Source organism: Centropristis striata, chromosome 5 (assembly GCF_030273125.1).
Source record: "Centropristis striata isolate RG_2023a ecotype Rhode Island chromosome 5, C.striata_1.0, whole genome shotgun sequence".
NCBI classification, from domain to species: Eukaryota; Metazoa; Chordata; class Actinopteri; order Perciformes; family Serranidae; genus Centropristis; species Centropristis striata.
The window spans coordinates 32,032,954-32,045,705 of record NC_081521.1 but is presented as its reverse complement, the minus strand read 5'-3'; the positions used below and the strand labels follow the sequence as shown (position 1 = coordinate 32,045,705).

At 39.2% G+C, this 12,752-nt stretch overlaps 1 protein-coding gene across 2 annotated transcripts in view; it reads right to left on the bottom strand.

Annotated features, from left to right (window-relative positions):
- Nucleotides 1-12,752, bottom strand: part of cacna2d3a (calcium channel, voltage-dependent, alpha 2/delta subunit 3a) — a 128,117-nt gene that overhangs the window by 56,369 nt on the left and 58,996 nt on the right. For both annotated transcript variants that reach the window (XM_059332775.1, XM_059332776.1), the window contains exons 6-10: nucleotides 9,033-9,164; nucleotides 7,340-7,551; nucleotides 6,146-6,220; nucleotides 1,915-2,004; nucleotides 1,148-1,261 (exon numbers count right to left, since the gene is read on the bottom strand). In XM_059332775.1, coding sequence (XP_059188758.1) covers nucleotides 1,148-1,261; nucleotides 1,915-2,004; nucleotides 6,146-6,220; nucleotides 7,340-7,551; nucleotides 9,033-9,164 — 623 coding nt within the window. The remainder of the gene's footprint in view (nucleotides 1-1,147; nucleotides 1,262-1,914; nucleotides 2,005-6,145; nucleotides 6,221-7,339; nucleotides 7,552-9,032; nucleotides 9,165-12,752) is intronic.

Here is a 12,752-nt window from a genome sequence, read left to right as displayed (position 1 = left end):
AGGCAGCAGTGGGGGTGGAGGGGGTTTTGAGAGCATTTTCACCACAAACAAACACATGCCAATACAAGTGCAGCACTTACAAATATGCACTTGTATTATAGAAACATATGCTCAAACAGATTCAAGAGTTAAGTTTGCTAATAATGTGCATCAAAAGAACAAAAAAGATTTTGTATTGTGTGTAACTGATCACATTCAAATGCATGTAGCATGTGTTCACCATTGCCTTTAGCTTGGTGTTTGAGGGTTAAGACCCTGTAGGCTTTCTTTTACAACAGAAAATGACCTAAGAATAACCATTTTTCTTCCCCTCCATCTCCTTTCTCTCTCTCGCCTCCCATTTCATTTCATGGCCTGTCAGAAGAGCACCACAATTACCTTGCAGGACAGCAGAGAGACAGCTCAGTCCTGAGAGACAGGGCCATACTTAACTCTGTTTTAAAGGGCCTCTGAAAGGACCCCATAGTGTGTCCACTCAATACCTTCGGCTTGTCAAAAAGTTTCTCTAACAACTCAGACAAATACTAATAAGGCTAGCTGTTCCTTTTCAGTGCTCTTGGTAAGATTTAGGGAGAAGCGAGTGTTTGAAAGGGTCATCCCCCAGAAATGTTGAGAATCAAATAGTTCATTTCCTACATTCTGCTGAAATTTTATGCAAGTGATATATGTCTTTTTTATGTAAAGAAGACTAAAAATTGACAATTTAAGGTATAAAAATACAATGGAATATGATGCAGTAAAGCTCTCTGGTCATCTGTATTACTTTGAATATTTACTCTTCTGTAGATCAACTTTTAAGAAAATGTATTTTAGATGTTGTTATAATAATTGTATAAAATGTGTAATCAATGCCCTAAACATATTAAAACATCATCCTTTTCACACATCATCCTTTCTCAAACACGTCCCTTTAAAATTCATTTCCTAATTCCACATTTTCTGGTAGCCGAATCTTAACAGCAAGTTGAAAAAATACATATTTATAGACCACAGGAGGACATTTGTCTACTGTTTTCCAATGGAATATTAGGTTGAAGGTTCAAAAAAGCCGTAATAAGAAATTGGGTTCAGCTGACCTCACTTTAAAACTTTAAAACTACAATTGTCCAATAATGGGATGTGTGTGTTTGTGTGTTTAATACTCTACCTTCCTGTCTGGCCAGTTGTACTTGGCAAAGATGGCATCATATGTGTCCACTGCCCCATCTGTCACCAACATAATGGCCTGGCTGCACTCACTCCCCCTCCCAGTCTCGTTGAACTGGAGATAGAGGCAGAGAGGAGGCGGGAGCGGGAAGTTAACATAGATTAAAAAGAAAAAAAAAAAGAATAAAGAAACACCCCTCAAATCTAACATCTTAAAATCTACTTAACACTTACCAAACATCTTGTTCATCTAGTTACTTCACATTAGCAAATGCCACAAGTCTTTACTTGACTTACCTTCACAGCAAGTTAACTGTGTTCTAAAAGCTAATGGAATAATAATAATAATGTGCCTTCTCCGTGCACACAAGCTAGCAATGACAGCTACTTTCAGAGTGCATTACCTCACAAGATTACAGAGAAGAGGAGACATTTGTCATTGTAGTGTACATTAGCGAGAAACATGTTTTTGAAATATGAGCATCTAGAAAGGGAAGGTAAATGATTGTGTGCGTGTTTGTGTGCATGTGTGTTTGATTAATTGCTTGTTCATAATGAGGAGCTGTCAAACCAGTAACCTGAGTCATCAAGCGCCTTGTTTACTTGGTTTTTGCATGATTCTGTTGATTTAGCTATTAATTACAGTGCACTAATTAATTTTGTGCAAGACGCTGTGTGTGTGTGTGTGTGTGTGTGTGTGTGTGTGTGTGCGTGCGTGCGTGCATGCGTGTGTGTGACTGTGTGATCATGCATGAGTGTATTACTCACATCACCGAGGAGATTGAAAGCTTCGGTCAGAGCTATGTCTAACATACCGATGCCCTGAGCAAACAGCTTGTCGAGGTGCTCCCGGAAATGCTGGAGAAATAAAGTTTGGGAAGGAAAGATTACAATCATGGGCACAAGAAGATAAAACAAGAGTAAAGAAACATAGAGGGAGACAGAATTAGAGTTTAAATTGATTTTTGAAACACAAAAAGAGACAAAAAACTGGGGATAGTGGCAGTAAAAATAAAAAAAATAAAAATATTGATATAATTTACTCATAAAAGAGAAAAATTTCATTGAGCCTGATTTACCCTCATTTGTGTGTGGCCAGAGATTGCAACAACGGTCTAATGGCCACTTTAACTGAGCTCTGCAGCAAACTACCACATAATCTTGGAGTGAAATGTCACATAGTGACTGAAAGAACTCAAATCACCTGTTGTCTCTCCACCTCCTTTTAGCTGACAACCGTTTAGTCTCATGTGTCTGCAATGTGTGCATTTGTGTGTATGGTCATAGGTGCGGTCATGCCACAAAGGGTACATTATCTCTCTGCCAATTAATGATGAGTTGAATGTTGTCAGCAACCTAACAGGTCTCATGTGCATGTCTCATTATTTGCAACAGCCTGGAGGCAAAACTCACTCTCACTCACAGATGGACCCAGCCCATTATCCAATTTATTCTATTTATAGCTGTTTAGATCCAGTTGTTGGCATTTCGAACATTTCCTGTTGCCTCCAGCTCTCTCCAACTACCAGCAAAAAACATTTCTACCTATGGAGGTGAGCAAAACTTGAATACACATCTATATTACCAATAGCAACAGAGGTATTATAGATAAGATATGATAACTGTAGGGTCTGGGAGCACGACAGACCCACACCATCATCTTCCCAGCATCTTATTTCTTATTATCCTTTTACTCACTCTACATTCATCTCCTCCAGTCTTCTGCTCTTTACTGATGGGAGGAGAAAAGTCTCTCAACACACAGCAGGGGGCTCAAGCAGCATAAGGCCATATTAGAGCCTGCTCACTTGGGAGCACACACACACACACACTCACACACACACACACACACACACACACAAACACACACACACACACACAGAGGAGCAAGCACCAGCATCACACAAATAAATATGTGCACAAAAACAACCTCCAGCATCACTGACAACACCCCCATATGGCAAAAAGACACAACCTTTCCTTGGATGTGGATAAAAAGGTTAATCGGTTCCAACAAAAGGCTGTACCCTGGAGCACTGCAAACTTTACCTACTGCATGTGTGTATGTTGGTGTGAGTTAAGATCGAAGTGATTTGTCTCAGCACAGTGGGCTATGTTCAATCCCTGGCGCAACAGAGTACTAAAGTGGCAGATTCAGAAAGTGTGAGTGAGCGTGCGTGCGTGCGTGCGTGCGTGCAATGCTGAACGTGCCCAACCTTTTGTGCTGCACCAAGACTCTGAAATGTACATTGGACATCAAACCCTTCAATGCTTCAGACACCTTTTATACTCAAAAATGATCACAGCAGTCTTCTAAATGAAGCCTGGCTGCAGGGACATAAAAATGAATGAACAAAATTATCTTATGTTGCAGCTTGCTGAAGCCTAAGGGTTTTACTTTTATGGCAAATTATTTATCTCAACATGGGGGCAGATGCAATTCTGATAAACGCATGAAAAAGAAAGGCAGATAAAAGAGTTGGTAAGGTGTTGCAGTGAAGTCAGATTCAAGCTCCATTGTTGCACCCATTCAAAAATACCCTGCCTATTGAAGAATGGATTTAAAAATTTGCAGATGAAAAGACCTTGACTTCCTAAAATAATACTAATCTGTTTTTTCTCTTACAATTACATTATTTCAATAACTTAAAATGTTTTGAAAAAAAAAAGATTAAAACTTTGCTACACTGAAAAAAAAAAAAACTTTTTGGCCCTGTAATTATTACAATCATCTATATACATTCTACAAAGAAATATAAATTCATTGTTTTTCATGTCGAATATTACTTAGTGATTGTTTGTTATTACGTGTCCTCAGTTTTGTATGTAAATTGAATCATTCGTTCCAAGCAATATTCACTAAACCAGTTCATTGGCTTAATTAGTTGATTTCCAAGTAAAATGTAATTGAGGGACATCAGTGAATCTGCAATTTACTTGTGCATTTTCATTAAAATAATAATTGGTTCTATTAAATAAATATTATTTAGAAACAGCCCGAGTAAAGATTACAAACACTTTCTGTGTGGAAAAACTTGCCTAGCTTTTTTTAAGTAAATGTCACTCAATTTTTTTCAGTGTGAGATGTTTTTTTCTTACAATAGTTAATATATATTAACTCTAAAATGTAATTTATCGCCTTAAAAAACACAGTGACCTTCACTAAGTTTTGCTTATTTTGTTGATTCTACTAACGACATGCATTTAAAACAATTTAAAAAAGAAGCAATCCAAAGTAGCTTAACAGCTTGAAGTACCTTTTACTTAAGTATAATGACTAATGTCGTTGGCATTGTTGCTGAAAATGAGCTATTATTCCTGTGTGTGCTGACTTTCTTTAGTGTACTTTATTTGGTTAGTTACCGCATTTGTCATCTGTTAAATAACTGTCTATCTGTGACATAACTGGAGCAATCTGTTCAGCAGACCTTCAGCTGCATTTCAGATGACAGCTCTGAGACTATAAGCCTGACAACTGTTAGATAGAGATAATGTTGAAAAACCAGGAGTGTTTACCTTTAAGGCTTTAAATATTAGCCTAGAGATACTGCGCAAGTCAGTAATAATAAGACAGGATGGATTTTACTTCTCCACATGCTTGTTAACAAGTCGAATTAGACAAATAACGATTCAAGGTAATAAAGCCAGATGAATGTGTGTCCCACGGAAGCTTTACAACAGGTATTTTATGACCCAGTTGAAGTTTGGGTATGAAGTAAAAGATTTGGGGAAGACAGATCAGTAAGTTTAGCTCCCCAGTGTGACAGTCACTTCCTGCCCCCAGCTGAAGTAAAAGACATTAGCTTTATCTACTAGCACAGACTGCCTTCCCTTCTTAGCTGGCTGAGTCACACTACATGAAACCACCATCTGGAAGTAAACACATAATGCTAATCCATATGCATGCAAGTGTACACTCACTTAGAAAGAAACAGAAATCAACTTAAACACCAACAGGCACACACACACACACACACACACACACACACACACACACACACATGCATGCATGGAAGTAGTCTATGCACAAACAGCTGCATCCCACAGGTCAGTTAGGCCTGGTATAAATGTAATAGAGGTTATTTAATTTATTTTCATTTATATACTGCATTTTTAAGGATTCTCATGTTCCATCTTAATGAAAATATCTTGTACGATGAGCGAGTAAATACACGTAAACACAGTCAGACATATAAACATTCCCCAAACTGCATTACATGCTGATATTAATGTCACTCGCTGCCTCAGGAAAAGTCAAACCATAATTAAAAGAGTCCTCCAACGATTTAGATTTAATTTTTATTCCTATGTGTGCCATTTTTCTTCCTTGTCAAAACCTGGTGCATACATTACCCACAATGCAGAGAGAGTCACTGCTGCTAATGTAGCCTCGAGCACGCTAGCCTCAAGCAGAGATAAGAAGTGAACTACAGCGGTCTGATAATCTGACTTCTTTCTAACTCTATACAGCCTTGATTTCTTTTCTTTTTTTCATTTTCAAACTTCAGACTGGACCAACGTTGCCTCAAGTGATCACTTTAGGCAATTTATCAGATTTCGTGCAGCTCCCTCAGCAGTCGCAAAAGGCTTTTTTCTTTCACCTACAAACTCCAGTAAACCTGTAAACAGACTTGTAGATAAATTAAATCAGCGGAGTTCCCCTTTAAGGGCACGAGTCACTTGGCTCAGTCCTTACTCTCTCTTTCTCTCCTGCCATCTGGAAATCGCTATCAGTACCACACGCACCATCCGGTTTGTTTCCACAAGCAGGCTGAATAACAGGTCACACACACACCCTCACACACATGCCTGGTGCAGATTCATGTGATGAACACATGTGATCACATACCATACACAAGGTGCAATACTCATACAATATACCCAGCTCATACCCATATGTCAGTCACAGTTTTCATATTAAAATGTATTGGGTGTGCCAATGACATCTAATAGACTGTAACAGGAGAAAACAATAGGATACAAGGATGAAAAGACTTACATCTTTGTTGGTGACATCTGCTTGGACCAGTGTTCCATTTAAGCACGGCTCCACATAATGCAATTCCTCATTGTACTAAAAGAACACAAAAGAAATAATTAAAGTAATCATTTTTTTGTCACTTTAAATGTGCTGTATATACAGAAATGTTTAATCTAATGTTTAAAAAAGCAAAATGTGAAGATGTGAGAAAAATTACTCATCTTGATGAAAAGCACACACACACATGCACACGCCGTACAGTACACAATGTACCCAGTGCCTGCCATTCTGTGATAATACTCATCATTTAATGCATGAGTATGAATTAGACTTCAAAGTCCAAGAAAGGGAACGGAAGTGTGTTTCTCCACAGCCAGCAATTTTGCCCTAATGTGTGTATGTGCGATGCATCTGTGTGTGGCTGACTTTGTGTGTGTGTATACATTGCAGCATGAAACACACTCTGAAATAGACTTTTTCGCTCAGTGCAGATACTTTAGATTAAACCCATAACTTTTAAACAACTGTGTGTCTTTCATGGGAGAAAGTCCTTCATGTGTATGGAAGGTAACACGGGAAAAGTAGCACAAATAAAAAGAAGAAAGAAGAAACAGATGAGTCAAAATGACACATCCTTTTAAAGAGTGTTTGGGGAAAACAATATGTTTCTGCCTGATTGTCTAAATCCTCTTTTCCTTTATTTTTCAAAAGAATAATTTTCAAAATAACATGATTAGGATAACAAATGATAATGAAGACTTTGTTCTGCGGAGAAAGAGAATGCAGGCTGGCAAAGTGACTAGCTACGTTTTGATGTGAAATAGCATCAGACACACATGTGCAAGCGCATGGTCACACACGCACAAACACACACACACACACACAAACACACACACCACACGCACAGACAAACCAACACACAAACACTCATGGAGTTTCATCAGACTGAGATGCGATAACAATGGCTTTAGGTGCCTGAGGCAGGATCCAATCACAACTGTCTCTTTTGCAATTCAAATCTTCATTCAGCTGACTGCTAATTGGTTGTGAGCGTGACAGGAGAGAAAGCTGATTCGTTCCAGCATTTCCTCTGATCTGAGGAGAAGAGGATGTGGGCTTGTGTGTTTGTGTATGTGTGTGTATTTATAAAAAACATAGAGGTTAAGTGGTTCATGTACCCCCACAGCTGTGTGCACATCTGCGCGGACTTACGGCGATGATGTTAAAAAAGTCATCGTCTCCAAGAGTGTCGAGTATGGAGGAGACAGTCTGCCTGGCGATGGTCAGCCTGAGGCCTTTCATGCTGCCACTGACATCCACCAGGATGACCACATCCTTCGGGGAGGTGGCAGCCTGGATGTACCACTTCCGGTTGCGACAGTCAAAAGCTATGACCCCGTGTTCATCCGGCTTCCACTTGATACCTTGAAGAGACGGCATCAAAAGTCAAAGGATAAACTGTGATAGTGGTGGAGTTGCCAGTTTTCTACCAAAGGAAAACCAATTGTTATGCTGAAAGAGGGACAAAAAGATGGCCTGGGAAACTGTTCTTTAAGCGCTAAGGGCTTTTTGCCAAAGCACAGTGTTTTCTGTCACAGTAGAATTTTCCTGAACATTCATCATCTGCTTTTTAAAACCACCTCTGTCCCTTCAGTATGCTATTTTCAGAAAATCTGTTCATCTGAATTTAAAAAATATACATATTTTCTCACTTAGTTCTAGTGCTATCTGGCCATGCAGATAGAGATTTAAGATTTCTGCTGCCACCCCAGTACAATGAGCTGCTCAGAGCATCGAAAAATGACACTGAAAGATTCAACAGTAACATCACTTTCTAGAAACTCTTTCCATGTCCAAATTACACCATATAAGGACACAGAATGCACTGTTTTCACAGGGAACACTTCTTTCTAATTTTAAAGTGTCCCTCCATACAAGTTTAAAGTAAATACTGGGCTATCTGCCTCGCCCATCACCACTGCTCATGCTACGTTGACCTGCTAAAATAGCAGAGCTCCGGCCATGCTTGCATTCTGCAGACTGCAGCAGTAGTTTGGCCTATTTTCTCAGAAGAAACATAAGAAAGAAGGAGTTTATTCTTCACCAAAATCAGCAACTTAGCAGATGAATCAGAATAGTAAATGTAATTAGCATCTTTTATGTCGTTTAAGAAGTCAGCTCTGCACGGGATGTTTCAAGTTCCTTGGAAACACATTTGTGGTGAAAAACTTTGCACAGATACAAGAACATATGAAAAACTAATTTTGAGTGGAGGGGGAATTAAAGGAATAGAATAGAGTGCATAGACTGTCTTATGCAGCCTTGACTTTGGAGGCCTCCAGGTCAGGAAACTAACAATGGACTGTGGAGAAGGCCTTTTGATAGTCCGAGCTGCACATAATATATTTGTCAGACTAAGGCATGTGGTATTAAAAAGCATGATTAAATAAATATGCTTATATGCAGGTTCTAGAGGTCAGAAGATAAAAATAAGAATGAGAAGAAGAGTTTCCATTTGTTTTCTTACAATATGTGTCACATAGAATATTCTAATATTCACCAATTCCATTAAATAGGCTGATTTTCATTATCATTCTCCTCTTGTTCTTATTCATTCCACTTCACCTGAAAATGTTAATTTTATCCATCTTCTTCACCCACTCTCTAATCTCAACAAACTCTCACCTGTCTCTCTTTACCCCCCGCTCTCTCCTTCTATCTACTCCCCCCTCCTCTTCTTTCTCACCCCGCTAGCCTCCAGTCTCCAGCTGTCAGTCACTGAAGATTTCTATACCCACCACGTTCTGCTTTAGGGAGACAGCGACTTAATTACAAAAACACACACATATATACACACAGCCACTACCCAACACCACTCTACCCTCACAAACAAACACACACTTACCTGGATACTGCCTGAAAAAGCCTTTGGCACTGCCAAAGTACTGCCATATGAGTGATGGGTCTCTCTCAAAGTTATCCACAAACACTTTATTCAAGGCCTCGGACCAGTACACCCCATTGACGATTGCAGAGTCTAAGGATTAAAGGGAAAAGCAAAGGAGATGAAGAGAAGCATGGAGAGGAAAGAAACAGCACCATTTCAGCATAAAGGTTAATATTGTTTTACAGTCCAGGAGGTTGGAACAGGTATTCTCTGGTGCCTGCTCAACTTCTCATATCGTATCATGCACTGCACCTCCACAGATCACTATCAGGACAGATTCATTTCACAGGGATACCCGGAAAAGTGTTTGCAGTAAAGCAGAGTGAAAACATGAGGTGGAGAGAAAAAGAATTACAGAGATAAAAGAGAATATAAATAGGAGAGACTGTAGGCTATTCTGCCCTACAAAAGCAAAATGCAGTAACAACATATTTGAGAAATAATTGAGTTAAGACCTGACTCTGACTTTGTGACATCTGTTTCACTGTATAAAGTGTTATTCTATTGAAATATATCATTCCTGTGAAAACTGTACTGCATTCTGGCTTTATATTTGCTGCTCAGGCTGCACCATGATTTAGTAATATCTCCATATCTCTTACACCCACCATTGCACTTTAAGCACGCTCTGCCTTTTAGACAGCTAAAGCAAAAGGGCTGCATCAAGAGAATGCTAAAAGATGGTAACTAAGACGAATCCCTTATTAATTTTATTTTGTTCTTGTTTGCAAATAAAAAAAATCCATTTTGATTAACTGTTATCTTGGTAATTCGGTTTCATTATGCCAGACGACTTGATAAGGCACCAGATAAATCCAGTAATGATAGAAAAAATAAATAAACAGAGAACTCCTGCTAAAGCTAACTAACTCAACAGATCTCAGTAGTTTCCATCTCAGCTTTTGACTCCAGCAGCCTACGTGTATCTATAGGCCTACAATATGGGCTGGTCCAGACTGATTGTGATATATGGCGGGGTATATCCAATTATTGAAACTTCTTTTCAATTTAGAGGCTGAGAGAGTCAATAATGTAACTGGTTTGTGACCTGACAGTCGAGCTTATTACGGCTGCTTACTACCACAATTTTGCTTGGTTCAGAAGCGGGGTGGAGAAGATGGAAGCAGAAAAGGATGAGCAGAGGGACAGACACAATCATACAGTAAAGCACATACACAAAAGCCTTTAGAGAGAGATAAAAAGAAAACCGGGAAGGCAGACGGAAAGGCAGGCAGAAAATTACTGAGAGACAGTCAGACAGACAAGAACCTAATGGACAGAGAGAGAGAAAAGCAGATAACAGATTTCCCATCATCTCCTATGCTGGCAACATTGTTCTGCTGTCAACAGTCATGCCAATAAGCCATGATTGAATTAGTCCTCTGGAAGCTAGCACACTAAAGCCCTCTCTTGATAGTAAACACCCATCCACCTCTATAGAGTGGAGTGGAGAGGAGGCTGGATTTGATCCAGGCTCCATTTACACAACAATACAGTCACTTCTGGTGCAGTTTGAGTGTCTATTACAATCTGAACTCGTCATGATGAGGGAGAGAGTACGGGCTTTACTTTCCCCCTAAGCTGTCATTTAAATTCATCTCAACTAATGCACTCTTTAATTCAATCTGATCAAAAAAGCTCCCGTGATTTTATATAATCACACATGCACGTGTACTTAAAAGTAGAACTGTGTAGGTTACCTACTAGACCAGTCGGAGCAATCTGCAAACTGAAATCAATGTCACTTTAATAGGTTTCTTATTATGATTAGGGAGGAGGGTTTGATAAGAGGAGTGGGAAGCTGTGGGTGTATGTAAACACTTCTCCATCTCAGAGAGTATGAAGGTAAATGCCTGGATATTAGAATGTATCGACCAGTTGCAAATGTTTGAATGGCCTCACTGCATGCATGGTGCATGTTCCTGTCATGTAGCCTCATAAAGTATGATGGTGTGGGTTGTGTTTTGGTTGCGATGTGAGTTTAGAAGATGGATGTTTGATGTGGTGTTTTCCTCCTGCGATTAATCTCCGGGGGGCATGCAGCTCTCTCCTATCATAGACTTAACCTCTAATTCATCACTGCTGCCACCAAATCATTTATGATGTACACAGGCTATACAGCCAGCTCTTCAGCAGCACAAAAAACACGTTCAGACAAAGCAGCAACCCCCGGCCTGAAAAATGAAGCCAATGCGGATTGCCAAAAGCTGCAGTTCTTTGACCACTTGAGGCTGGCTACAAAAGCAAGCCGATCCCCTTTACAGCCTGGGTTTGGCCACTATAAGATGACAACTGTACAGTTGATTTTTTTTTTAAATAAATCAACTGTTTAAATGTTTAAAATTATGCATAATGAAGGGTGTAGCAGCTTTAAGTGACAGGTGGGTGCCACGTGTTAAAAGAACTATCTCTTATATGTATATATGTATATATATATATATATATATATATATATATATATATATATATATATATATATATATATATATTGTTATAAGAACATGTCTTTGCCCATTTTTGCATTAGATGTAAGTTAGGCCATTCAAGCGCTGATTACACGTAGACTTTAAGATGAATAATTCTAAAGATTGCAACTGATATAACTTTATTTAGTTGTAAAATATTGTAAATAAGATCTTAGAATTCACGCTGCATTTTTTGGGGGCATTTCATAAGCCTTCAAACCTGTGGATGTTGTGATAAATATACATTCCTTGGATCATATTTCATCTTCTCACCTGCAACTGTAGCAACACACACACACACACACACACACACACACTCCAATGTAGCCTCTTGTGTTTTTTATAAGTTCTGTGCTATTTTCTGTCCGAACACCTGCTAACTTCTTGGCTGAGAGCAATTGATTCACATTTAAAATAAGTACACTTGACCAAGCAGTGAAGAAACATTAAAATGCCTTGTTCACAATGCTGATAAAACGGAATAGACTTCCAAACTTTTGCAAATTCATTCTGAAGGAGGACCATTAGAAAATGTTTCCATGAGTTCAAAAAAGAAACATTTGCAAACCATTCCTTCCTTAGCCAAGCCTTTCTGTCTCCTTCTGCAGAACCGTGATACTTTGCCCACCAACGAGTTTCCTGCCGTCCCAGACAACACATCCAGGTTATCACTACCAGTGAACAAAGCCTGCAGATTTAAAACTCTTAAAGCTCTCTCTGCATGTGTGTGTGTGCAATTCTGCTCATTTGCCTGTGAATAAAATCAAAATTACTCTTCCTCTTCTTGTAGCAGCCTGCCAGCCTGCCATCCTCACTCTCCTAGCACTTTCATTCAATTCCTTTCCATTTCATTCACTCTCCTCCTGTCACTCTCACTTGCCTTTCCTCTTTTTTTCCACCTAGCTGTAATTAATCTGTTGCTCAGACCTTCCATCAGTCTGACTTAACCTACTTTCCTTTTCATTTGCTCTCTCCGTCTTTTCCCCTCTGTCTCTCTCTCTCTCTCCATATAATTTATTTGCCTTTGGTAGCCGGGTTAAGCCGACATGACATTCACTCAGTCCACTGAGCGTTGTACAAGGCCATGACTTCATGGGTTGGACTTGAGTGGATGGTAAATTAGCGGAATGTCTGATTATTTAACTGCTAATTAAGTCAGTGTGTTGTAGGGATGATCCAAAGAGTTACAGTTAATGAACTCAAATCCTTCTCT